This window comes from Thermoascus crustaceus (assembly GCF_041956765.1).
Source record: "Thermoascus crustaceus strain CBS 181.67 unplaced genomic scaffold VTN00scaffold_7, whole genome shotgun sequence".
In the NCBI taxonomy this organism is placed as follows: Eukaryota; Fungi; Ascomycota; class Eurotiomycetes; order Eurotiales; family Thermoascaceae; genus Thermoascus; species Thermoascus crustaceus.
Window position 1 is genome coordinate 1,349,658 of NW_027192533.1, and position 24,745 is coordinate 1,374,402.

The following is a 24,745-nucleotide window of genomic DNA, read 5'->3' on the forward strand; positions in this document are numbered from 1 at the left end:
ATGGTACGCTGCTGTACTGTAGATGTGATTTTTTTAAGAACCTTTGGGTAGGTCTTTTCTGCTGTTTTAGGTAGGCCTGAAACAGTCAGTGTTGCAACCTTTCTCTGCTACTACTGGGATAATAATTCTTCTCCGACCAGACCACTTTAACATGTGTAGCCAGCTGGTGAGCTAGCTTTGACGCCACGAGGTGAGAAAGAAGCCTCGATTATATAAATTCATGCCTCTGAATAACCCACCCACAGCCAGTGCCACTGTCATTGCCCTTGTCGTCTTGTTCTTGTTTGGAAAGGATAATGATCCGATGGCATATCGCCAGAACCTTATCGTAGACTACACCTTCATTTCTTTCTTCGGTGATCCAGGACCGGGGAAGCAAGAAGAGGAGGTAGCCAGGTTGAGTTAGAGTCGGATCACATCAACAGCAGCAGCATCAGCAGCATCATTCCCTCCGTTCTTCCCCTTCCTTCCATCTACCTCTCGAGTGTCGTTCTGATTTTGATGATTGTCTTCGTTGATCGTTAGCAGATCCTCCCCTGTGCATGAGACGACTGAGATAAGATGTGTCTTGAATTGTTGTTGTTCCGGTTGAGTGGTATAGTATCTATATCTATATCTCACCCAGCCTGCGGCGAAGCAGTCGAGGAGTCGAGCACGGCTGATATGCCAGGTGGGAGAGAGAGAGACAGGGACTGAGACAGAGAATGAGATAGCGCCACATTTTCTAAAAACGGAAATATGGACGCAAGTGATGGAAAGTAGAAGCCTAAGAGAGAGAGAGAGCAAACAAGTAGTCAGTTGAATATTTCGGCCCAGTATTGATTTGAAAAATGAACATGGGGTCCACCGAACCATCTGGTGATTTCGTCACTCTCAACACAATCAGTTCCAGATTGTGCCTTTCAGCCTCGAGTGGCTCGGTAAAGGAGTTCACGATCATAGCAACGTCTAGATCCAGTGAACTGGCGAGATGAGTCCGAAAGACCATGCTGCTGGCACTGTGAAAGGAGATTTAGTTTTTGCAACTAAGGCACGGTCATGACAATAACAATAATCACCGTCGCAAAGCCTGTTTAGCAACGCGCCCCGGCTCAAGCGCTTTCAACTCCTCCAGCCGCCGTGGCGGGTGTTTAAAATTCGTCATGTAAGGACGCGCAAAGGTGAACGTGTACGAGGTGGAAAAGTCATAGAGGGCGGTATTGTAGAAGTCGTCAGGAATGCGGAAATGGTCGTCGCGAACATCGCCATGCGTGATTCCGATCTCGTGCACTGCCGCGACTCGTCGTAGCCGGTCTGTGAAGAGAGATCGGTACCAATCGATCTCGAAGTCCGTAAGGAGGGAGGGGGAGGAGATTGTCTTCAGTTTCTGTGCGACCGCTTTCACATCTGTCTCGAGGGCGGCCGCCGGGACAACCTCCGCCGAGAGGACACGTCTAGACGATGTCTTTGGTTCAAGGGCTTCCAGCACGACTGCCCGGGGTCGTAGCTTATATCTGATAGGGTAATTGGTGCGGTCGAGTGTCATGACACCGTAGTACTTCGGGAAATAGGTTCTCCACGAGACCGGGCAGTATCGATCGATGTGTTCAAATGCACGGCTTTCAAGGAGGAATGGGTCCGACTCATCCTGAACATCCTTGACTGAATGGTGGTCTGAGGGAATCCTCTCGGGCTGGGTTCTGGCTGCTGCTTCTGTGTATTCCGAGAACTATGCTAAGAAGTTAGTTCCGGGCATGGACTCCATATTTCTTCCTCATTTCGGGCGACTTAAACGGCCTTTGCAATACAGGTCATCTTGGCCTCACCCACCCTACCACGCATCCACCAGACGAAGGCAGCGGAGTCAGGTGGTGAAATGGAAGATGCTGGTCTGATGAGCTTAAACCTGTCACAGCGGAAGTCTTGTAGAGGTCGATCGGCATTTTGGGCCAACTGTTCCAAGTCGAATCACTGAAGAAGTAGTCAGACCACCCAGAAACCATTGCAGTGACAAATCCCGGAAATATCCAATGTCATCCAAAAACAAAGAGACGAGATACAGAAAGTTGGGCTCTTGTCTGTAAGTTGCGGAGGAAGTGTCTGTGAATATCCCCAAAACTGAATGGAAGTCATGCGTCTCCTATTCACATGACCATACACCACAAGATTTGGGGAAAAGATAATCAGTATTTCTATCCAAAGTCCAGCACCAGGTCAAGTTTGATAATCCGTTTTCGTTATCAAACATCGCGAGCGCTCTCTGTTCAGAAAAAGAATAGAAGATTTTATAGATTATCATTAAATAATAGTTCATCAGTCCCAGCACCGGCTGTTCAACACTATATATACTGTTGTAGCTAACCTCGCTACTAAACAGCCACATCTTTCGTTGCAGGCTTCTTCTCCTGCTTCATACAGACCTCACCGCTGTCCTCCTCAGGCGAGCGAGCGCCAGAAGAATCATAGTCATCCCGCAGCCGTGCGCGCCATCCCCAGAGCCAGGGACCCTCGAAGAGCTCACCCATGCGCTCCATGGGTACACCCTTCGTCTCCGGCGCCCACAGGCCCAAGATCACGATGCCTAAGAAACAGATAATAGCCCAGAAGACGTACGCGCCCCATATGTCCAGCGACACGAACATGTTCGGCGTGACCCGCACCACCGCGAACTGGAAGAACCAGTGCAGCGCCATGCTCACCGCGTAGCTGACGCTGCGGATCCGGGTGGGAAAGACCTCTGTGCCGTAGAGGTACGGGATCGTGCAGAGCCCGATGGACCACCCGACAGCGTAGACGAAGACGGAGGCGATGGCTGCGTCCGAGGCGGATTTGTTCTTGACTCCTGCATCCCCTGGAGGCAGGACGGCCATGTAAACGGCCATGTAGATGTGCGCTGCCAACTGGAGAGACAGACCGGCCAGGAAGCATCGTCGTCGACCCAGAAGGTCGATCAATCCCCATGTGAATGCCATGGTGAAGACGAGTTTCACGATTCCGTATGCTCCCGAGGAAATCAGAGATTGCGATGGCCCCCCGACGCCCGCGTACTCGAAGATCTGGGGCACGTAGTACGTGATCCCGTTCCCGCCGGTCCACTGCGCGATCGTCTGCATCGTCATCACGAGCCAGAAGCGCTGGCGGTAGTTGGGATCGATGTGGATCTCTTTGAAAATCTGCCACATTGTGGACAACCCGCCGCCTTCTAGGTTGCCTGCTGCAACTTCCTCGCGGTGGGCGCGCACCTGCGCATCGATCTCCTCGAATTCTTGCTCGACGGCCGGGTCGCTGGGCTCTTTGCCCCGGAGGCGGGCCAGGACTTCCCGCGCTTCGCTGTGGCGCTCCTTCGAGGCGAGGTAGCGTGGCGTTTCTGGGAGGAAGAAGGATAGGAAGAAGCAGGTGCCCACGGGGATCAGGGGGATGGCTTGTACGAGGCGGTACTGCATGCGCGTGGGTGCCATCCGGGCGTTGGCGGCATAGTTGATGAAGAAGCCTGTTGGCACTCCAAGTTAGTTGTAGTTCTCTATCTAGACATCGATCTGGAAAGCCAACATACCCAACGCCAATATAAACAGCAAAACAACCATATAGATACTAACGGCCAAGCCCCTCGTCCTCGCGGGCGCAATCTCCGACAGATACAGCGGCGCCACGACGGTCAGGGCGCCCGCGCCCAGCCCGCCCCAGAGACGCGCAAACAGGATGAGCCCGTAGATGCCGGACGAGAAGACCTGGATGAAGAGGCCCGTGGCCCAGACGACGACCGCCAGCTGCCACGAGCGCAGACGACCCAGGCGGTCGTTGAAGAAGAGCGCGACGAGACAGCCGAAGGCGGCACCCAGCACGTTGAACGAGGTGATGTTGGCCTTGCGGTTGGCGAGACCCGTGGAATCGTGTGTCCAGTGCGACTTGACCAGGTTGAAGTCGTTCTGGAACGACTCGAGGGAGACGCTGGCGCTGAAGCCGCCTTCATCGTAGCCTGCGAGCTGTCAGTCAGATCGATGTCAACGTCAAGACACATATTAAATGAGTAGACGAGATAAACATACCCTTTGGAATGCTCCCGCATGCGATGATGACGACCACAGCCGCATAGTAGGGGTTGGTCGTCCATCTGGACCGGTCGAAGAAGCCCTTCTGCTCCATCGTGGGCGTCGCGTCAACGAGGCGAGTTGGACGGAGAAGAAGGCGAGCAGGACGCTCCAGGATCTGTGCAGATGTCAGTTCAAATACTTCGAAGTCTAGAACCAATTGAGCGCCGGTCAGGAGGCGTCGTCTTTCCCCCATGTTCATGTCGCTTACCCCGGCTCCTATTCTTTGTCTCCTCACGCTCTCTCCGCGCAGTTCATGCTACAGCTGGGGCCTCTCGGCAGCGGATAGAACCGCCGCCTAACAGGCCTTAAAAACGCCAGACTCCACGCGGGAGAAGCATGAGTTCTTTCAAGCTTTTCAGATGTCTTGCGCGGTCTATCCCGAGCGAGGCATAGGCTCGGTCAACTTCCGAGTCGGGGTGGATGAACTTCATCTGCTTGCGACAACCTTAAGGTCTGCGACCTCCAGACAGAGCTCTGTCTACTCTCACGCTGAACCGCGTCTCCGTCTGGCGTCTACGGATATTGCCTGCCGCTTTTTTTTCTCTCCTGCTGACAGATCTCTTATCTAGGCTGTCGTGCTTTTGCGCTCGGAGAAAAGATCCTTAAATCCATGCCGCCCCGCCGACGTTCCCCTCTGCTTGTGCTACTAACCGCAGCAGAGGTACCTGATCTGAGATATATTACCTGCGGCGAAGATCCGTTTCTCTCTGCTTTCTTTGTTCAAGCTTCGGTCTTCTTCCGCTCCAGCTATGCCTTTGCGATCTCCCGCGCTGTCACCGTCAGACCGTCTTTGCCGTCTGTGGGGCTTCTACTACTGCTGATATACAGTATCAATCTATTCTTCGGTGTCCAGACTGGGACGCTGCGGTCTCCATTAAACAAATACATACCCCATCATGTTTTCAGAGATGTTGTTGCAACCTGGGTTGGGCGGCAGCTACTGTCCAGTCGTTCCTGTCTCTACTGTGAGTTGTGTCTGCAGTCGACGGACGAGTTTTGATGCTATCTACTTCGTCTTCTATGTCGTTATTTGCCTCTCCGATGATGAAACTAACACTGTCCCTCCCGCTCACCTTTCTCAAGTCCAGGATTCGCCTCCTGCAACGGCTCCGGTACACATTCTCAACGCCAGGAAGACGACGGTCGTACTACACAGATAATCAGAAGCAGCCGAAGCAGCAATGGCAATGGCAGCAACAGCCCCTGGCGCACAGGATCCCACCACGATCATGGGACAGCCACATGCACGTCGTGGAGGATCTGCAGCGGTATCCCATTGTCGCTAATGCGGCGTACAAGCCCTCGCCGCACACGCTGTCCCAGGCTCTGGCCTTCGAGGCCTCTGTGAGCATCGAGAACGTCGTGCTCGTGCAGCCGTCCATCTACGGCACCGACAACTCGTGCCTGCTCGATGCACTGAGGAAACTGGGCCCTGCGCGCGCTCGCGGAGTCGTCGTGATCGATCCGGATACGATCCAGCGTGAGACGCTCGCAGAGTGGCATACGCTCGGGGTCCGAGGGGTAAGGGTGAATCTGAAGTCCGTCGGGAAGGTGATGAGCGAAGACGAGCTGGCGGGGACGCTGGTCCGGCATGCGGATATCGTCCGCCCCTTTGGCTGGGTGGTCCAGCTCTACGTCTCACTGGACACAGTGACCGCGCTCGAGAGGATCGTGCCCCGGCTCGGGGGCGTGAAGGTCTGTCTCGACCACTTTGGCAGTCCGGACTTGTCTTTGTCTCCTACCAACTACAACGAAAACGTACCTCTCAACCCGTACTCACTCTCCGGATTCTCCTCCCTAGTCACCCTCCTCCGGGGCGGCCAGACCTATGTCAAGCTGTCCGCCCCCTACCGCCTCTCCAAGGACCCCCAGATGCGGGACCTCCGGGCGATAGCGCGGGAGCTGATGCGCGTAGCCCCGGACCGCCTCGTTTTCGCGACAGACTGGCCGCACACACGGTTCGACGGGCTGGATATTCGGCCCTTTACGGAGTCGTGTCTGCAGTGGTGCGCTGCAGTGCCAGGGCTGGCGGAGAGGCTGTTCCGGCGGAACGCGGAGGAGCTATGGGATGTAAAGGAAAGTGTTGAAGCGTCGATTACTACTACTACCATTAAGCGCCCTGTTTGGGTACGTTCGGAATTGGATTATCGCATTCCATCGTCAGAAACGGGGCTGGGTGTACAGGGATGAACTGTATGTGGAACAGACAAACAGAATGCATGTGTTTACAACTACTTCAGCAATCTATGATGTAACTAAATTTTCGGAGGGATTTTCTGCTTGCTATAACGTGCTTGACAATGGGCTCTTCATTCTGTGCATGAGAAATGCTGAACCCGGTAACCTTGAAGGTCAAAATCAATTACTTTCAGCGATATCGAGCTCTCTGCCTTCCAAATGAATATCTAGATAGAAGATTCCCTTACCAAAACCAGACAGAGAGGTGGCACTGCTCTCAAACTATACTATGCTAAAGAAAGACAGGCACAGCGATCATGCATTCGAATCTGAAATTAACATTTATAGAAAGAGAAGAAGAAGCATTTCATCTAAAGGTTCACATAATAAGCCCCTCACCACCCAAAGCCCCCCGAAACCCGTCACAATATCCAAGTGATGACCCCATACAAACCCAAACTAAACCGTCCTTCCATCAATCGACGTATCAATCCACCTCTCCATCTTTCTTCTTCCCCTTGGAACCGCTCCGCGCACTCCTTTTCACCCTTTTGGGTTTTCATCGTACCCGTAATCGTAACGGAATGTTGCCCACCCTGTTAATCCATAGATCGATAAATTCAAATCAATACCCGTAGAGTCTCGTCCCAGATAATACACAGGAGACCACCAATCATCCCTCTATGGCCCCTTCCCCTGCCTTATACCCATCCTATCCTATCCTATCCTACCCCACAGCAGAACCAGACTGAATGCATCAAGTTTTTACTGATGCTGTCCTTGTCCCCGTCCCTGCCCCTGTGACACATCCATCGGCGGCGCCATATCCTCCCAGTCCTCGATCGATTCGTCACCCCACTTGGCGAAAGACGTGCAGGCCCATTTTCGGCTGTGGGGGTCTTGATTGGTCTATATACGAGCCGAAAAAAAGAAAAGAAAGTCGTTAGCGATCTTTTCTGGGTTATATGTATATAGATTGTACTGAGGGCGGTGTGACGGGGTTGGGTTGGGCTGGGTCGAACTTGGAAACTTACAAACTCATAACAGCACCTTACGGGACTCCCGTCGTGGCAGTTCTTGTGTTCATCGGGGACGGTGAAGCCTGTAGAACATCACATCATAAAAAAAATCAACATTCAACCCCATCAATCTTGGAAGGAGGATCGGTAAGTGTAAGGATAAAGAGTCAAAGGGTAACATACAACCCTCACCCAACCGTGCATCCTTGCCCGACGGCAGCGGCTTCAGGATGTTGCAGCACGTCGGTTTCTGGATCAGGCCGGATCCGTCGTGGGCGTTATCGCAGCTCCAGCTCCAGGCGGAGACGAGGGATGGTGATGATGATGCGATGAGGGTAATAGTGGTGAGGATGGGGAGGAGGTGCATTTTGATATTTTGATTTTTTTTGTTTGATTGGGGTTGGTTTTGGTTTTGTTTTTTGTATATATATGGGTCGGGGGGATGTAGGATGTTAGTAGTGTAGGAGTTCAAAAGGAGCAAAATAACAAAAGACACTCTATAGAAATTAAGAGAGAGAAAAGGAAAAGAAATTAACAAAAGATCAGACAATCAATGCCTGGGTTTATTGCGGTTCTTGAGGGACAACGCCTTCCCATCCCTTGCCAAGTCGCATAGAGAATCAATTCCCCCTTGCAGCTAGGCGCATTCATTTACTCCATATATACAGGACGTGGACGCGAGGCGCGCACCAGATACTAGAGTGAGGAATTTTGGAATGCTGGAATTGTGAACGCGTCAATCGTGGAATAAGCTATTTTTTATGATTGCGCAGCGTCATTGAGATCTGGCTGTCTCCGTTTTCGAAGAGAGAGCATACGGAGTATCTACTCTCATCCTATTCGACTCGATGTTTAAATGATGATTGAGAATAGACCATGTTCTTATATTGATGAGAGGTATATTCAATCCATCATGGACTTTACATCATGCGATCATAATCATGACAAGCGGAAGTCGAGGGGGTATCCCTGGATGACATGTCAAGAAGAGTTACACATAAAGTAAAGCCCGATGGGGTATACAACTCAGAAAGGCACAATCAATCTTCCATAGTGTGCATAGTGATATAAACCTCACTGCTTATATTCAAGCTTTCAATGATGAGTTCCGAAGCCATGCAGCTAGGGATGAGTCTCTCCTGCCTGGGCTTGCCGTCGGAACTCGAGCTCTGCAAGACTCTGCTTCTTCACGTATTCGATCACAATGTCCATCTCCGCCTGCTCCTGCTGAGCTCGTCTCTCCGCTTCCTCTTCATGCGTCCGTCTCGACTCTGCGAGGGCGCGTTCAAGATCCGCGTCCTCGCCGTTGCCGGTTGCAACAGAGGGTCCTGCAGCGGCACGCGGCGGAAGTTGTGGTGGTTGGGATGCTGACGGTCGCTCTGCGACCGTATGCTTATTATCTGGCTGGGTGATGTCATAAAAGGCTGCTTCTTCCTCCTGTACACGTTTTGCTTCCATAATGCTAGCTTTGATGGCGCGCTCGTACGCCTGCTCTTCCTCCTCACCGGCAAGCTCTGCAGCTTGCAGTTCCAACATACTGGCGCGCAGAGCACGCTCAATCATTCGGTCCTCTTCCGGGTCTCCTTTAGAAGTCGCCTGCACGGACTGTTGTATCGCTTCCTCGTATTCGTCCGGAATCGACTTGGATGTAGACCCGCGTCGAGACATGGGAGAACCATTGCGAGAGCGCAAAAGATCGCGAAAGCTTTGACTCTGGTTCGCCCTCTCGGCAGTCTTATCCTGTTCTCTTTTCTGTTTCCCAAGGGACTTTTCCGACTTGGACTCGCGCAATGAACGGCGAAAGTCGTGAGACTCCTTTGTCTTTTGGATTTCAGATTGAATGGCATGCCACCGATTCAAAATATCTGCCTGCTCTTCAGGGGTAGAGTGCGCGTAGTCTTCAGCGCCCTGGGCACAGCGAGAAGCTATCATGTAGTTCTCAACGCTCTCGCCAAAACGCTTTTGGATCTGCTTGTAGATTCCACTCATCGTGTAGCCGGTCAAGCCCCAGACACCTAAAATAGCGTTTTAGCGTGAACCATCGTGTGGTGTCTGCTTAACGCTTACCTGCCGCTGGCTTGAGAACCAACCCTCCAATTCCCTTTCCGAGTCCTTTAATTGCCCCAGCAGCGCCATCTTTCCTCGCTCCAGCCAAAGGTTGTGTTGCCAATCCGGAAATACCGTCATAGAAGCCATACCCGAACTCCTAAAAAGGATTGTGAGAGACAAATACTAGTTACGAGACTGGAGTACCAACCTTTCCTGCGGCCTTAAAACCGCTTTTAATCCCGGTAACCCTGTGCGCCTCTCTCACGGTATCATCACCGTACAGAAGAGGCGCATTATGGAACCCCTTGGCTATTGCCAAAGTAAAACTCATCGGAGCTCTCAGACTCATGTTGAAGATTTTGGTCGCAGTCCGACTTGCATTGAGCGCTGTATCTAGGCCAGTCTGAACAGGGTTGCTAGCAGTGTCAGTATCCGCACCACGAACAGAGGAAGAACGACGATGTCCTTCGCTGGTCGAGCCTCTCTGGGATCCTAAACCTTCGTTCCGCGGACTGCGACGTGAACTAACGGCAGTTTCAGAACCTGTATCATCAATTCCACCACTCTCGGACTCTGCTACTACGGAGGTTCTCGATCCGTTAGAATTCTCGACAGACGGTTGGGAAGACCCAGCGGACTGAACAGACAATCTGGATTGGGCAGCTGCTGATGATTCCGAGGCCGTTGCTTGTGGGGGAGATTTGGGTTTGCTGGAGCTCGATGAGCGCGCATCAGCAGGTTGGTTCTTAAGACCTCTCCTGATCTCATGCGGTACATCTGCAAAGCCCATCACCCAGTCCCCTATATTTCCAATCATAGCGACACCGCCGCCTGTGATTGGATCGTGAGGTTCTGGCTCGGTGTCGTACTCTTTGGGACGGTATCTAAGAATACGTTAGTAGGACGATCTGGTATTACAAGAAAGACTGACAGTTTGAGATCGTTCAAGTCAAGCAGCCCCTCATTTATCAGGACAGCAACCGCAAAGGCACTCAGCCTAACATCTGTCCGCCTGACGCGGAATGCTGCAGCTCTACTTGGGGCTAGACGGCAGCGCAAATTGTCCACATGCAGATGTTTATGAAATGATTTCCCCCCAATTTCAGCGCCACTCTCCCGCTTGATTTTGGCACCAAGCTCGAGTGCTTTCTCCAACGCTGCTGGCTGAAGGGCTTCCATAATAGCATCAGCCAATTTATCTGCGGTAAGCTGTTTGTAGGGAATGGGCATTGACCCGGCGCCCGCCTTCGCGACCATCGAACCCCAGAACGGTTGATCACCAAAGAAAGGAATAATGACCGTTGGTTTTCCTAGCGCAAGACCAGCGGCAGTTGTTCCAGCACCACCGTGGTGGACCACGCATGACACATGCTGGAACAACCAGTCGTGAGGGCAATTTCCAAGCATAAAGACACCATCTGGGATGTCAAATTCTTCTGCTCCAAATCCACCCCATCCTTTCGAGACAAGAGCCCGCTGGCCTGTCTTCCTGACTGCATCAAAGATCATCCTTGTCATTTCATTTGGGTCGTCCACAACGATTGAACCAAATCCGATGTAGACGGGTGGCGGTCCAGCGGCAAGGAAAGCAGCGAGGTCTTCTGGTGGAGTGTAGTTAGGGGCTAAAGAAAGAAAGAAAAAGCCAGAAATATCGATGTGGTTGCCCCAGTCACTTGGTTTGGGTATCAACGCCGGCGACCTGTCGCAAGTCAGATACATGCCTCCCGCAGACATAAGAGAGCGCCAAACGCACCAGCAATATGTGTATGGAATTCGTAGACGTGTGATCATTGTCGGTGCCCACATAATGCTGACTGGTTCCAGACCTAGATTCCTTTCTCGAAATTTGTTGATTATGTCTCCGAGACCTTGCCAGGTCATCATTTCCACAAGCAGATAGGTTATGCGGTTGGTTACCGAAACATCTGCATTTGAGGACTGGATGTTTGCGAGAGGGTGTGGAAATGCTTGTGTAGACGACCAAGGCATGCTGACAGAAGTAAGCCCAATTCCCGTAGATAACTTAAAGGAACTCACGTAAACATAAGATGCAGAGGAATGCCCAGTTTCTCCGCGCAATGTATGTGAGCGAAACTGGGAGGGTTCGCAATGATTGCATCCGCGACAAAAGGAGCAGCATCACTGAAAGAGACATTGTGGAGAGTGGCATCAGAGACAGGTACACCCATGCCGTCACCGGCCTCGAAGCATGATCTCCAGCAGCCCGATATTATAGTGGAAATCTCTTGCCGACGCTTCGAGATGTCTCCGCTTTTTAATGCATCCCTCCCGGGCATCAGTCCAGGATTCTTCACCATAAATGCCATCAATTGGGCCGGATCCCCGCCAATACTAAAGAATTCCAGCCCATTCTCTTCGACAAATTTTTTGAACGTTGGATGTGTGGCCAGCCGGACGCGGTGGCCATAGGTATTCTTCAGGATCTGGCCAAGAGCGATGAACGGTTGAACATCCCCTCTTGAACCAACAACATGGATGACAACATTTAGAGCGGGCGGAGCTTCCCCTCCAACGCTGAGCGACGGCGGGATATATGGCGGGGGAAGCTGTTCAGCAGGTGGCTGGAAGTGGAAGGCAGGTTGCAGCGCAGAGGACCATCTCCGGATCCCCTCGTTGATGTTGATGTTGATCCGGCCGTCGTCTGAGAAGAGTCAGCCAGGGCCAGCATCGGAGAAGCAAAGCGACAACTGTGTACCTGTTATTCGCGCGTTTGAGTCGAAACCACCTTGGCTAAAGTCCACCTCTCCGTATGTCTCGCTGTACGGTGGGGCGGGGACGTCGTCGATCGAGCTGCCATGCTGGCTCGAGGTTATCGATGGCCTGTGGTTAGCCCCGGTACCATCCCCTGCTGCTGCTGAACTCATGGCTGTTGCTGCGTGCTTCCAAGGTCTGCACGTTGAGCTGGTGCAGGTCTAGAACATTGCGAGCGAAGCGCTGTGGTGATTGCGGGGTCGTTCTGACATGCCGTAGTATCAGTCACAAAGAGACAACCGACAGAGCAACCCGTTTTGAAGCAGTTTTCATATCATCTTCGACAGGACCGCAAGCCTGAACGCGCAGACCGAGGGGCAGTGTATGCTTGGCTCTGCGATGCGGAGTTTGTCCTGTCGATCGGTCGACGCTGCGACCGCTATCAGCCAACGACGAGTCTGAACGGATAACGGGCCACTTTTATGATGGATGCCTCGTGGTCGAGCCGCGTCCATCAAGCAAAATCCTTGGATCGTGCGCGGAGTCCCAGACTTGCGTTCAGGCCATCGCAACCAGTTTAAGAGCGCCCGGAGAGCCTAGCCATGTGCTCAAAGTTATCCGGTGCTGGAGCGAAACTATCCCTTAACGCCATTTTTTTTTTAATTTGAACTCTGACTCTCTCCCGATTTGTAGCCGTTTCATCTCTGTGCCAGAAACAAAACATGCTTGACCGCAAGGGTTTGGTTTGAGTTTAGTTAAAAGACGACCCGAAATCTTAACTAAAATCTAGGTAAGACACCCCCTAAACTTTACGGGCTTATAGGGACCGCACATCTAAGCTACCTAACTCACTGTTAAGCGGGGATCAAGCCATTCCTTGCCGATTGTTGATTTTATATTGTATCTAGGTCGGTCCTTCCCTCCCTATGAGGGAGATCTGCACCTATTAAACCCGCCATCTCCCAGTTTAGACCTCGTTGATCCGTCTAGACAGCTCATACTACACTAGACCCAATAGTTCTACACCCCAGTCCCGAAGGAATCTTATTATTTAGATCCATATTGCCGCTGTTACAAGCATCCATTAGTTTTCGAGGGCCACCTGGGCAAGCATTCCTGTCTGTTCGAAGATTAAATCGCGTTTCAGGAACTGACAACCGCTTAGAGTGGTTAAAAAGCCTTTCGAGTTCTAGCCTTGAACCTCTAAACAGGTATCAGTTTTGTGATGCCAGTTACAGACCTATAGAGCAGTGGCAGGCATATGCATTGCTGGACGAACTCGAAAACCGGATACTGTACTCCGTGCCATCTACCGACGAGCGTGGACCGGCGACCCGACTTGTTTCAGTATTTGGTGAAATGCATACTATTCTACCACTTCTGGCTAAGTGCACCCATCCTTGCTGAACTATCCATGTCGACCACCATGTCGACCTTGGTCATGACCAATAATGGTCGATTAAGTAATCGAGTTGCATGTACAGCACTTCTGACTCTGTCAACGCATTGCGTACGTATGTACATGCAGCGGACGAGGTGAAGATAAAAGGAAATGAATTTGCCTTCTTCCTGTTTCTCGTACCATCGCCTTTGAAAACACAGAGCCGTTCAACCTCTGCCGTCCTTATCAGCAGCCTGAAAACATTAGAGATACTCAGGTACTACTGTACATACATTACCTACCTGACATGGCAGAGTCGACTGCGGTTGAAACACGTGTCATAGTGCCCGAACCAGCGTTGGAAGTAGACGACAATAAGGATGTATGTATTTCCCAAAGAACTTGCAAAGGCTGTCGTCGCTGATCGAGCGCAACAGTCTGATTCTGCCTACGGTGATGAGCTGTACGATATGATGTATATGCTTCTAGTCAAGATCATATTTGGCTCATCTGAACCATAGCTCGAGTTATAGCGCATCGATAGCTTCCAGCGTGCAAAACTATGAGTGGAAGCATGGGCGCCGTTATCACAGCTATCAAGCAGGAAGTATAGGCTGTCCTTGTCCAAAAGTTACATTCTTTTTTCTTCACACCAGTAACAGAAAGACCAGGCTACCAGTTCCCGAACGATGAGCGCGAGCAAGACCGTCTTAACGCACGTCATCATGTCATGCTCAGGCTTATGCATGATCGCCTCTTTTTGGCTCCAATCAAACCAGACGGAATGAGAATTCTAGATATAGGTACGGGGACAGGAATTTGGGCAATGCAACTAGGTAGGTAGAGATCTTCACTGTTATATCGGAAATCTATATGCTGAGATTTGCCAGGTGATCTGTATCCATCAGCCGAATTGGTAAGAACTCCTATCTATGATGCATGATATAGGAAACTATATCTGATCGCGAACCTTCTCTAGATCGTTGGCAATGATCTCAGCCCAATACAACCACAATGGTGCGTCGTCAGCTCCGCACCCGCCTAACCTCTACAAATTAATTCTGACATACAAAAAGGGTACCCCCAAATGTCAAGTTTCTGGTAGATGACGTTGAAAAAGACTGGGCTGAGGCTCAAAAATACGACTATATCCACTGCCGGTACATGGCCGGCTCAATTCGTGATTGGCCAAGTCTTGTGCGGCAGTGCTACAAGTAAGACATATATATATATATAAGGATGTTTCTTGTACTTTGGCTGACAGTACTCTCTTTTCTTCACATTATGCAGCAACCTCAAGCCTGGTGGCTGGCTTGAGTTGAAAAAGGGCAATCCAAGGCCATACTCCGATGACGACACGCTCAAGCCCGACAACAATGTGGCCCTCATGTTGCAATTTCTCTGTGAGGCGTGCGATAAAGTCGGCCGAACACTGAATCCGGCCCCTAATTTCGAACGCTTAGTTGCAGAGGCTGGATTCAAAAACATTGAAAAGAAGATGTTTAAACTGCCCCTAGGGGCTTGGCCGAAAGATCCAAGACTGGTGAATTATCTCTTTTCTTCCCCATTTTTCCCTTCTTTTCCGATTCTTTTTCTTTTTCCATACTTCCTATCTGTCTGCTGCTAATTGATACCAATTAATATACAGAAAGAGATCGGAGCCTTCATGGCTCTCGACTTCATTGAAGGTGTCGAGGCTTTTACCCTTGTCCCTTTTACCGATGTCCTAGGCTGGACTAAAGAAGAAGTGGATGTTTTGAATACAAAGGTACGACATGATGCCAAGAGAAGGGATGTCCACTATGTCTTTGACTAGTAAGTGCCCGTTCTAGCTCTGGTTCGACTTTCTCTTGTATCAGACGTCAAAGCATATACAGGTTTTGAGAGGGCACAGCTAACAGTGTGGTGATAGTTACGTGGTAACGGCGCAGAAGCCAGAATAGAACGAACGGATTAGCTTGGCTTCAGACTAAATCTTTGGAATTCCGAATACTCTGGGAACCTGGACATACTGAAGGTGTTGTGACTATAACAGATCGATGATCAAGTACCGAAGATAGCCAGATAGATAGCAGAATAGGCCCTGGCCAGCAACGTACTTGGACTCTGTGAGCCTCTAGTCCTAAAACCCATACCCCTCGTCCTCATAACTCAGGATCAAAATCTCCGCCTCTTCTTTAACCGTCAGCTGGAATGCCCTAACCTAGCCGACGTCGTATGGAGGGCCACGCTCGCCTCCTTCCCGGTATCGCTCCCCCACCGTGCCAGACTTCCAGGCGTCTATATCATCCCAGGCCGCACCAAGGGCCATTCCCCCAATCATTTGCGCCTCGTCAAACGTGGTCAGCTTCTGCCGGACAACTTGACCCCGGCTGTGAACAAAGTTCAACAGGACATTACCATTTTGCAGAGCCTCTTCATCCTCAACAACCACAAAGTTGACCACATAGTCTTTGGTGTATCCCATGGTGCTCCAGGCAAAACCGTCCCTGTGGGTCTTCCTCCCTATCCAGTAGTCCCGATATGACCGATGAGTGTTCCCTGCGGACAATTTTATATTGCTGATAGCCAAAATAATACTCATCACTTTCACCATGCCCGCGTTGAGTATCCAACAGCTCCGGCAGGACGAGAAAGACATCTTGCCGATCGACGCCAAAGTTGTACAGTTCCGCGTCATCCAGCAGATGATCCTCATCGTCAATAGCCATGTCCCAGTCAATGAAATCGGTGCGTCCCTCGTGCTGGGCATCTGTTCCGGGGCCGTACGCCGTGCGGAGCTACACACAGCCCACATAGCCAGGATAATGGGCGATGCGACGCTGATGGAGCTTGCGGAAGGGCTTGAGGACAGACTCGATCGCAGCATCGGATGGCTGAGCAAACTCCTTGCGTTCAATCTGTTCATGATATTTCTTCCGGCCGGGCCAGCCCAGCTGAACATAAGCCCTGGCCGGACGCTTGCACTGTTCTGCCGGGGTTTCGCTGGAATTGTAGTCCCATTGCTCGAGCAGGTGGAGGTCGAGCGCCACTTGGCCCCACGGAGGGTCCGGGGCTGTTTCCGATGCAGCATTCATGACAGTCAAGGATAGAAGAGTGGTATAGTAATGAGTACCTAATAACGACAATGAAAGGGAGAGAAGAAGTAGGAAAAGAAAACCACCAACAAAACTATAGAAATGCGAATAAATGCATAGTCAGTTCTAGGCAACCCAGACAGAAAGCATGGTTTAGGTTTTAGCGCTTCGATTAGTGGACATGTCCGCCGGAGTCTATTATTCCTAATTTTAGTGTCCTGTAGGCGTCAAGCTCAGGGATCAGCAGAGATTGGAATACGAGATGACATCTACGACAGTGACTGGGACTGGGACTGGGACAGCATCGAAGACTTCGAGATACAATTGGAGACCATCCCCCGCCACAAATATACTCGTCTGAGCTTTATCGTTGTGGTGGTGCCGCCGTTGATGGGTGACGGAAGGTGGCCCTATCGTCGCATGGAGCGCTGGGCGAAGGCGAAAGGGATCGATTTTAAGACTGGTCGAGGTTTCTTGCTTCCCTTCGGGGGAAGGGATTCTTGGTTCGGTCGGTGGACCTATAAAGTACCTCAAAAGAAGGCTAGCTATGTCCCGAAATTCTAGGCTGGAGAGGGAAAAACCACACAACGATTTCTCAGGTAGTTGTCTGATGCTTAGACGAAAGGTCGACACAAGCGATGACTGGATTAACAGCAAGACAAGTGTTGGGAAGATGAACAAATGGGAATGATCCGGGTGACACCTACTATGCCTTCCCACTGTGAATTTGATCATAATTCATCTGAAACGATTATAGATCAAACAGTGAAGTGGGAATAACATACTCCTGACACACTCAAATGACCATCAGTACACCTCACACCTTCAAGAACTACCCACCCACAGTAACCAGCTTACACCATTCTGTTCACATCCCCTGATGCCTGTTGTCTGCCTCACCAGCCTTCGTATGAAACAGCACCTTAGTCCCTTTCAAGATCCTCAAGATACGCCGTCGATTCAGCAACCACGTTGAAGTCTCCATCATCTGCTCCGCACTCAGACAGAGAAACTTCCAGTCCACGTCAGGTAGTGGCGTCCACCCGTCAATTTCAAACATGATGTCCCGCAGGAGCCGGGCGCGCCAGTACCAGTCCGGTGCCTGCCATCCCATCGCTTTTTGAAGGTTTGAGGCGTCTGGATCGCGAGGACGATCGATGACCAGATATAGAAGGTCGATAGGCAGATCAAAACGTAGACGTATATTCGTCTTGACATTATCAACGGGAGATGTAGAACCAGAATCAGAATCAGATGTGGGATGATGGTCATCGCTCGAGCTGCTGCTCCTCAACTTCTTCCGAAATCCCCTGATCGCATTCTGTTCAGCACTCCGGCGGAATAGAGCCTCGATCTCCGGTATATTGATCGGATCTTTGACCGCTATTCGGGATTCAGGGTGAGGGCCGTCATTCAGATCATCCAGGTTCCATATCCGGCCACCTCTCAGGCAGTTAGCTATGTCGAATGGTTGTGGCTTTTCATTCCACCTTCCGTAGAGAACCTGAGTCAAGAGCTTCAGTTGTTTCTCAAAATGCGGTCCAAGAATCCTCTCGATCAAGGTCCAACAGTGAGCGTGAATCGGAAAGCCATGAGGGTAGAAATCATGGTGCAGACCATCCCAAAGCTGGCGGGGTGAACGACGATCTTCGCGATGTCCTTGAAACGCCTCCTGGGCTTATTGATCCCGGGAAATTGGGTGGTGACCGCCTCTTTATCCCAGGGCACATGGAAGATTGTCTCTGGGGATTTGAGAAAACGTGCTGTGGACGAGGCATAGAACTGGCCTACACCGGACAGGTGAAACGGATCGTCTTCTTTCCATTTAGCAGCTATTCCTCGTGTTATGTTAGTGAAGAAAGATCCCCACCGCCTGTTTAACGTAGTACGTAATATCAGAAAACTACGAGCAAAAGAATTATAAGGTGCACAGGCCATGAGAGAGGAAAGAAGTTTGCTCCGTTAGAAAGACGGATCAGCGCAAAGGGGGAAAAAATTACATTAGAGAGGATATGGGATGGGCAGACCATCCAGACTAAGTCCTAAGCCTGGTAGCCAGCGAGCTGAGTGCCAGAAATGCCGACATGAAATATTTGAAAAGGGGGGAAGGGGAACGGGCAACAACAAAGAAGACCTACTCACTAACTCGATAAAGACATGTCAAAAACGCTGGATTCTTAAGTTCTCGAGCACACGACTTTCTGCTTCGACCATGTTACTAGGTGCGATGCAATCACTGATCACTACCCCACATGCGCAGCAGATGGGTTGCGGACCGTTTTGCTGCAAGTCGCTTCATCGCAATTGGTGGAATGAGCAGCATTAGGGGAAAGGTAGTGGTTCGTTCTGTATTACAGTGTGGTGGGGTTATCTTAGAACCTTGAAATTATAATTCTGTAGTTTCTATAGTCCCAAGAAGCAAGGTAGATCGTGCAATATTGACGGTGAGCGCGGAAACTAAGCAGGAGAACATTGGCAGGTGACGTGTACCTTCAGGTTATTTTGCATGCTCTTCGGGGCGGCTAATATATATACCTGTATGTTAGCAAAAACTCTTCCTGGTGTCGGAATGAATGCAAAATGACCCTACAATATGGGGAAGCATGTAAGTTTTGGAGAGGAACCTAATTGTGCCGAGAGTCAAACATTCACCAAGGTGGAATGGCCTATCTCAACATCTGAGAACCACAGCTGACACAGAAGCCTATTAAAACTCAATTATAATTTACCTATCCCCACATTTATCTTATACTCCGTAGTCGCCTATTCGGACAAAGGCGCCAAAATCAACATTGTAGGACATGAGTTTCTCTGGTACAGGCGCATCCCTAGCCGATCATCGAACCAGGCAGCAAGAAATAGCAAGAAAAAGGAAATCAATAAGATTTTAATCCCTGGCTCACCGAGCCAAGCTGGACATAGGACGGCAAGGCATCGAGAACGAAGGGGGCCACCGAGAGTCCTAAAGCAAAAAAATAGACGCTTTCCATGCGTTAGCCTTTCTCTGAAAAGAACTTGGCAATTTGGGTAAGCAACAGTATACGCCTACCTGTCATACTTCGGTCGCCCTCACAGGAAATCTACCTAGATAGCCTTATGGCGCCCCGCATAAAGTAGTAAATCGAGTGGCTTTTCGTCAGAGAAGGCAGGCAAACACCTCCTACTTTGGAGATTCGGATTCCGCTATAATTTCCCTACACTCAGCAGACTAGCATAGGTACTGTATCTACGTTCTCATGATGCTTTTGGCGGAGCGTACCGTAACTCATTGAAGATTGCCATCCAGAACGTTGTTGCGGTCTCAGGTTTTCGAGTTTGAGTTTGCTGTCAGGCATCGTCTTAGTAGGCCGCATCGCACGGACGTGGCGAACCCCTGTTCGTAACGAGGCCAGAGAATGCTCCTTATTGAACAGGTGTGCTTTTCAAATTGAATAAAGAACGACTTAGAGGTCAAATACTGGATCCTTGGATGTGGGGAAAGAGAAGGAAAGGACGAGAACAAGAAGTCAGCACCGAAAAAGGAGATCTAACCTACGTAAGGTTGCTTTGCTATTGTACATGTAGAGTAAGAGGAAAGAGCACCTCTCTTTTTAGGGTAATACTTTGTGTTGACGGTCCGAGGACCGCCTTGGGTTCACCTTTCTCAAATTGCATTATTGGTCGCCCCGTATTCCTACTGGAGGTAGAAAGTGAATGAATAAAATTGGAAAAAGAACACAGTTAAACTTTCACCGAATGTTGATTTGCGGGGTTTCAGCTCTTAGTCAAATGCGTTATTCACTATGTCCACTAGGCTGTAGAAGGAATATATATATATATATACGCACAACAATTACACATCCAAGTTTTGCTAGATAGCCTTCTGCTAAATCTTTTAGGATGAAAAGGTATATACAACATAAATATATATATATATATATCACACCAACCTCACCTCCACCGGTCCCATAAGCCCCAGCTCCCTCTTCGCCGTCACACTCATCGCACGATCATCATACGCGAACGCCACACCCTCCGTCCTAGCGTCACCCTTAGGCTCCGCCCACGACTTCTGACCCAACAGAGTAATAGACTCGATATCGACACCAGCATCAAACCCAAAGACGCCATCCATCGAGAACACGCCGTCACTGTAGTTGAAATTGACTTCAAGCGTGGCAGGCTGCTCGATCGAGTCTCCGTCGTCGAGGTACAGACTTCCCGTGGCGGTGTCGTCCAGGCCCGGCGCGATGATGATGTCGAAGCTGTTCTTGCGCAGCTCAGTTGTCGTGTTTGCGCTTGAGCTCCGCACAGGGATGATGCTGCCACCGCGGATGTGCAGTGGGATTGAGGTGATGTCGATGTCCGTCAGGGTGATGTTCTCGCCTTCTCCGCGGACGGGGGCGCCGGTGTACCAGTCGTAGAAGATGTCGTTGGGGAAATAGGCGTCGACGGAGGTTGAGTTTTCCTCCATGACGGGGCTGACGAGGATGGAGTCGCCGTAGAAGAATTGGAGGTCAATTCCGAAGGTATTCGAGTCCTCTGGGTACAGGTAGAACAGGGGCTGCAGGAACGGTTCTCCGGTCTGACTCTGCCGATGGAAAGCAGTGTACAGGTAGTCCAGGAGACGGTAGCGGATGTCGATGACCTTGCGGGCTGCTTCTGCCACCGTATCCCAGCGGTAGAACTCCTGGCTGACAGATCCCAGTTCATTGTGGTTACGGTAGAACGGATAGAAGGCACCGAGAGTAGCCCATCTCGCACACAGGTTCTCCGTCGTGTTGCCACCAAAGCCACATACGTCGGATCCAACCATGGGTACCTGGAAAATAGAAGCAAAAGAAAGCATCTGAGCAATGGAGATGCGGTATTTGTCCCATTGGCTGAGGTTGTCTCCCAACCTGTTTATGTATTAGAAATACTCCTTTTGCGGTGTATACAAGAGTCATATATGAAATAGATATAAGAATATAAACTCACCAGTGACCAACATGAGCACCAGCACCTGCAAACGTGCTGCGAGTAATGACCAATGGTCTCACCTTGGGACGTCGCTGGAGCATCGCACCGCGGGAAGTCGAGCTCATCACTGTAAAGTTGTATTCAGCAAAAGTCACAAAGAGAAGAGTTGGCTTGGTTACTCACTCGTTCCATATAGGTTATGAGTATCATATTCAGCGTATCCCTCACCAGTGTGGATCAAATTCGTAGCAATCGTCTTGTTACTGAGACTTCCAGCGGCATTTGCGATTTTGTAAGGCGGGTCTATCAGATCACGACCAGAGAGTCCTGCCTTCTTGCCCTTCACGCTGTCTTCCCTCTTCACAAGTCTCTTCGCCGCAGGCGGCTGGAAGTCAGGAGGGAACCCCGGCAACGGGCGTGGATTCGGTCTGACTGGTGGTGGTGCCGGCGGCAGGTTATTTTCTCTGGAATAGGCCTCCGCGTCAGGACATGGCCAAGGACAAAAGTTGGACGCTTCGTTCATGTCGATCCAAAGGCCATCGATGTCAACCCCTGTGTCGGGGTCAAAGAAAATATTGAACTCTCCGTTCCAGTAAGGCGCCGTGTCTTCGTTAAACCAGTCGGGAAAGACGGTTACACCAGGCCACACAGCACCTGTGTCAAGTTAGCTATTGTAGCGTATTTGATAATCCCTTGCTGCGCACCTTCATAGAGTGAGCCGTCTGCATTCTTCATAAATACGCCCTTCTCCGCTCCACGATTGAAAGCCCCGTTGTCTAGAAAGACTTTAAATTAGCATCGATGCCCCCAAAATTCAACTGTAATTATTATATATCTAGTCGATATCACTTACCGCTCTTGCTAACCGCTGGATCCACCATGACTATATACTGCTGTTTATGATCGTGGAGATAGTCCACAAGCTCTCGCATCTTGTGGAGCGGAAACCGGCTGTAATAATGTCAATTGCAGAACAGGTTGGAAAATTGTGCGGTCCCAAGTACCTGGGGTCCAATGTAAACACTTTTCGCCCGTCCATGTAATCAATGTCGGTCCACATGGTCTCCAGGGGAATCCTAGCTTGACTGTAGTTGTAAACAACCTCAGCCACATCGAAGACATCGCGGTAACCATATCTACATTGGTGGAACTGTTCATTATTAGCTCTCAATTTCCTAAATTTATAATGTGAAGGCCAAAGGAGGAAAGGTTAGGGAAGAGCTGAAATATCATACCCCGAAAGTCCAATAGCTCATCATAGCCGGATGACCAACCACATCCGCGTACTGCTTACTGACATCCTTCGGAGTCGGTCCAGCCAAGAAGTAAAAGTCAAAGACGCCTCCCAGTGTGTTGTACTCCAGGTACTGCTGACCCTCTGCTGTCTTGTCGATCTTGATGTCCATACCGTTGGAGTTCAGCAGGAAGACTCCATGAGAACCGGCCTTGCCACGATGGTCAATATAAACCGGATGGTTCCCGTAAAGATTCGTCTTCTCTGGAATACTGTACGCATCGCGGCTCCACAGGGTGCGGGTATAGTTCGTGGTCTCGAGACGAAGGGGGTCACTGTGCTCGCCCAGTCCGTAGAGATTAGGGTTTTCAGGGAGAGAGGTGCGGAGATTCAGGTACTGGGACTGGAAGACCAGATTGGACATAGAAGTGTCAAACAGTACTTCATTGGTTTGTTTCCGTACAACTGAGAAGGAAAACGGATCCTTTTCATATTTGAATTCCAGCGCTGAATTTAAACTTCCGAGAACATGACCGGGTTCTGGACGAGGAAGAACCGACTCCGGAACTTGATAGACCTCCTCATCGGCGTCGTAGATCATCACATGTAGCCGGTCATCTGGTATGTTTTATGAGCAAAAACTGCAGCGGCGTCAAGGATACACGACGTACCTGTCTGGTACTCCACTTTGAGCTTGAGATCCTTCAGATCCGTGCCATAGGTGTTGCAAGGCTTCCCTGCCAGCTTCAGGTCCGCTGTCAGAGAGTTCCATTGTTCTCTCACGTTGGTTGCCCTATATCCAGGGCAGTTCTGAAGGGGCAAGGCCGCCCCAGACCCCAGGACGGCTGCTCCCACGAGTAGCAGAGCAGATCCAAGCATAATGATTATTTGGAGCTGAGACAACGCATGGAGGCCAGCTGGGCTCGAAACCCAGCAATTGAGCGCAAGGAGCTCCAATTTATACTAGGACCGTGCTCCGCCTGGAGCCTCTCTTTCTCCATAGACACATCCCCGTGCCGAGGTCCTTGGCTGGTGCCAAGTCGTACAATACTACGACTGTAGCATCGGCCACTTTTGCCAGTTCCATAAGCAGCAGGTCAATTAACTGGATCCCTCCGTAATAAAAGCCGAGATGGCCCTGTGCGCGATCTTTCCATTGGGCGGTCCGGGGTAGCTGTGCGGAAGGGTCCAATAGCAATAAGAGCTCCCCTTTTAGCCTTGTGCTGCTAATTTGTGAACTCCAACAGTCTCTCCGCGGAGTCATCGTGCATGAACTCTTCTGGCTAATTCACGCGGACATTTATCGGGCCCGCTAACGCCTTTCTGTGGTTTTCTGTGGGGTGCGCACCTTGTGCAGAAATCCGTATGGAGTGCATTTCTGTAAAGACCCGTTTCTTAGTACCACTTGCATACGCAAAGATCTCTGGCGCGTAACAGACTGCATGTTATTTGCCTCGTGCTGACATGCATTAGCATCTCATCGATGGAGACCGGATTTCTCGAAGGGCCCAGACCTAACGATTTGGTACAAGTCCTCGGGGAGGAGCCCCGTACCCCGGCCGTGCTCGGTGCCGAACCCCGCTACCTTTAATCCGAAATCAATTGTCCTTTTCTTGTCGCACATATTATGTCCCGATATTCTTCAATTAGTATTCCTCATATCAAGACTATTTATCTGTCCAGCGTGACGGATTAGCGATCCTCGATCCACCGTAGTCCAGCTCAGGTGGTTAAGCGGAACGCAATCCACTGAGACAAAGTCGAAAACTAATGAACCAGTCGCTCTCCTATTTAAACAAAAAAAAGGCACCTTGGGCGGCCACATATCTGCCTTCAACAATGTGTCAGTACGGGTCCTCTATTACAATACTTCGTGGAATTGCAGAGACGAACTGGGGGGAACCCTTTCATGTAGAGCGCCAGCCAACCGTCTGTTAAGTAGACCCTCTCGCAGCCACGGAATGCGGAGTAGAATGCAGGATGCTTTAATCATTTTCTTTCCAGCAACGCAGATAGGACAGGAGAAATGATGACTCGGTCCCGTCTCCATTCATTTGGTTGTACATGCTCTAGGCGTCTACGTC

At 50.5% G+C, this 24,745-nt stretch overlaps 8 protein-coding genes across 8 annotated transcripts; 2 read left to right on the forward strand and 6 right to left on the reverse strand.

Moving 5' to 3' along the window:
- Positions 1-617: 617 nt before the first annotated feature.
- Positions 618-4,269, reverse strand: VTN00DRAFT_9466 (uncharacterized protein; the record flags this gene model as incomplete). Its single annotated transcript, XM_069436429.1, has 6 exons — positions 618-766; positions 853-998; positions 1,059-1,708; positions 2,400-3,469; positions 3,533-3,955; positions 4,026-4,269. The coding sequence occupies 6 exons, from the start codon at positions 4,267-4,269 to the stop codon at positions 618-620; spliced, it is 2,682 nt and encodes an 893-aa protein (XP_069285051.1).
- An 821-nt stretch (positions 4,270-5,090) lies between these two features.
- VTN00DRAFT_9467 (uncharacterized protein) lies at positions 5,091-6,260 on the forward strand (the record flags this gene model as incomplete). Its single annotated transcript, XM_069436430.1, has 1 exon — positions 5,091-6,260. One exon carries the CDS (start codon positions 5,091-5,093, stop codon positions 6,258-6,260), a length of 1,170 nt encoding a protein of 389 aa, XP_069285052.1.
- A 753-nt stretch (positions 6,261-7,013) lies between these two features.
- On the reverse strand, positions 7,014-7,634 carry VTN00DRAFT_9468 (uncharacterized protein; the record flags this gene model as incomplete). Its single annotated transcript, XM_069436431.1, has 3 exons — positions 7,014-7,157; positions 7,283-7,350; positions 7,451-7,634. 3 exons carry the CDS (start codon positions 7,632-7,634, stop codon positions 7,014-7,016), a joined length of 396 nt encoding a protein of 131 aa, XP_069285053.1.
- Positions 7,635-8,389: 755 nt separating this feature from the next.
- Positions 8,390-12,201, reverse strand: VTN00DRAFT_9469 (uncharacterized protein; the record flags this gene model as incomplete). The annotated part of the gene is made up of 7 exons (XM_069436432.1): positions 8,390-9,282; positions 9,335-9,473; positions 9,525-10,200; positions 10,248-11,015; positions 11,070-11,306; positions 11,354-11,978; positions 12,033-12,201. The coding sequence occupies 7 exons, from the start codon at positions 12,199-12,201 to the stop codon at positions 8,390-8,392; spliced, it is 3,507 nt and encodes a 1,168-aa protein (XP_069285054.1).
- Positions 12,202-13,716: 1,515 nt separating this feature from the next.
- VTN00DRAFT_9470 (uncharacterized protein) lies at positions 13,717-15,352 on the forward strand (the record flags this gene model as incomplete). The annotated part of the gene is made up of 10 exons (XM_069436434.1): positions 13,717-13,791; positions 13,847-13,872; positions 13,931-14,016; positions 14,081-14,245; positions 14,300-14,325; positions 14,389-14,426; positions 14,486-14,623; positions 14,700-14,952; positions 15,058-15,224; positions 15,322-15,352. 10 exons carry the CDS (start codon positions 13,717-13,719, stop codon positions 15,350-15,352), a joined length of 1,005 nt encoding a protein of 334 aa, XP_069285055.1.
- A 260-nt stretch (positions 15,353-15,612) lies between these two features.
- On the reverse strand, positions 15,613-16,486 carry VTN00DRAFT_9471 (uncharacterized protein; the record flags this gene model as incomplete). The annotated part of the gene is made up of 3 exons (XM_069436435.1): positions 15,613-15,950; positions 16,003-16,153; positions 16,205-16,486. 3 exons carry the CDS (start codon positions 16,484-16,486, stop codon positions 15,613-15,615), a joined length of 771 nt encoding a protein of 256 aa, XP_069285056.1.
- An 868-nt stretch (positions 16,487-17,354) lies between these two features.
- Positions 17,355-19,821, reverse strand: VTN00DRAFT_9472 (uncharacterized protein; the record flags this gene model as incomplete). Its single annotated transcript, XM_069436436.1, has 3 exons — positions 17,355-17,990; positions 18,056-18,318; positions 19,746-19,821. 3 exons carry the CDS (start codon positions 19,819-19,821, stop codon positions 17,355-17,357), a joined length of 975 nt encoding a protein of 324 aa, XP_069285057.1.
- A 584-nt stretch (positions 19,822-20,405) lies between these two features.
- Positions 20,406-23,540, reverse strand: VTN00DRAFT_9473 (uncharacterized protein; the record flags this gene model as incomplete). The annotated part of the gene is made up of 8 exons (XM_069436437.1): positions 20,406-21,366; positions 21,446-21,554; positions 21,611-22,081; positions 22,132-22,203; positions 22,281-22,378; positions 22,432-22,577; positions 22,663-23,279; positions 23,333-23,540. 8 exons carry the CDS (start codon positions 23,538-23,540, stop codon positions 20,406-20,408), a joined length of 2,682 nt encoding a protein of 893 aa, XP_069285058.1.
- Between the last annotated feature and the right edge of the window lie 1,205 nt (positions 23,541-24,745).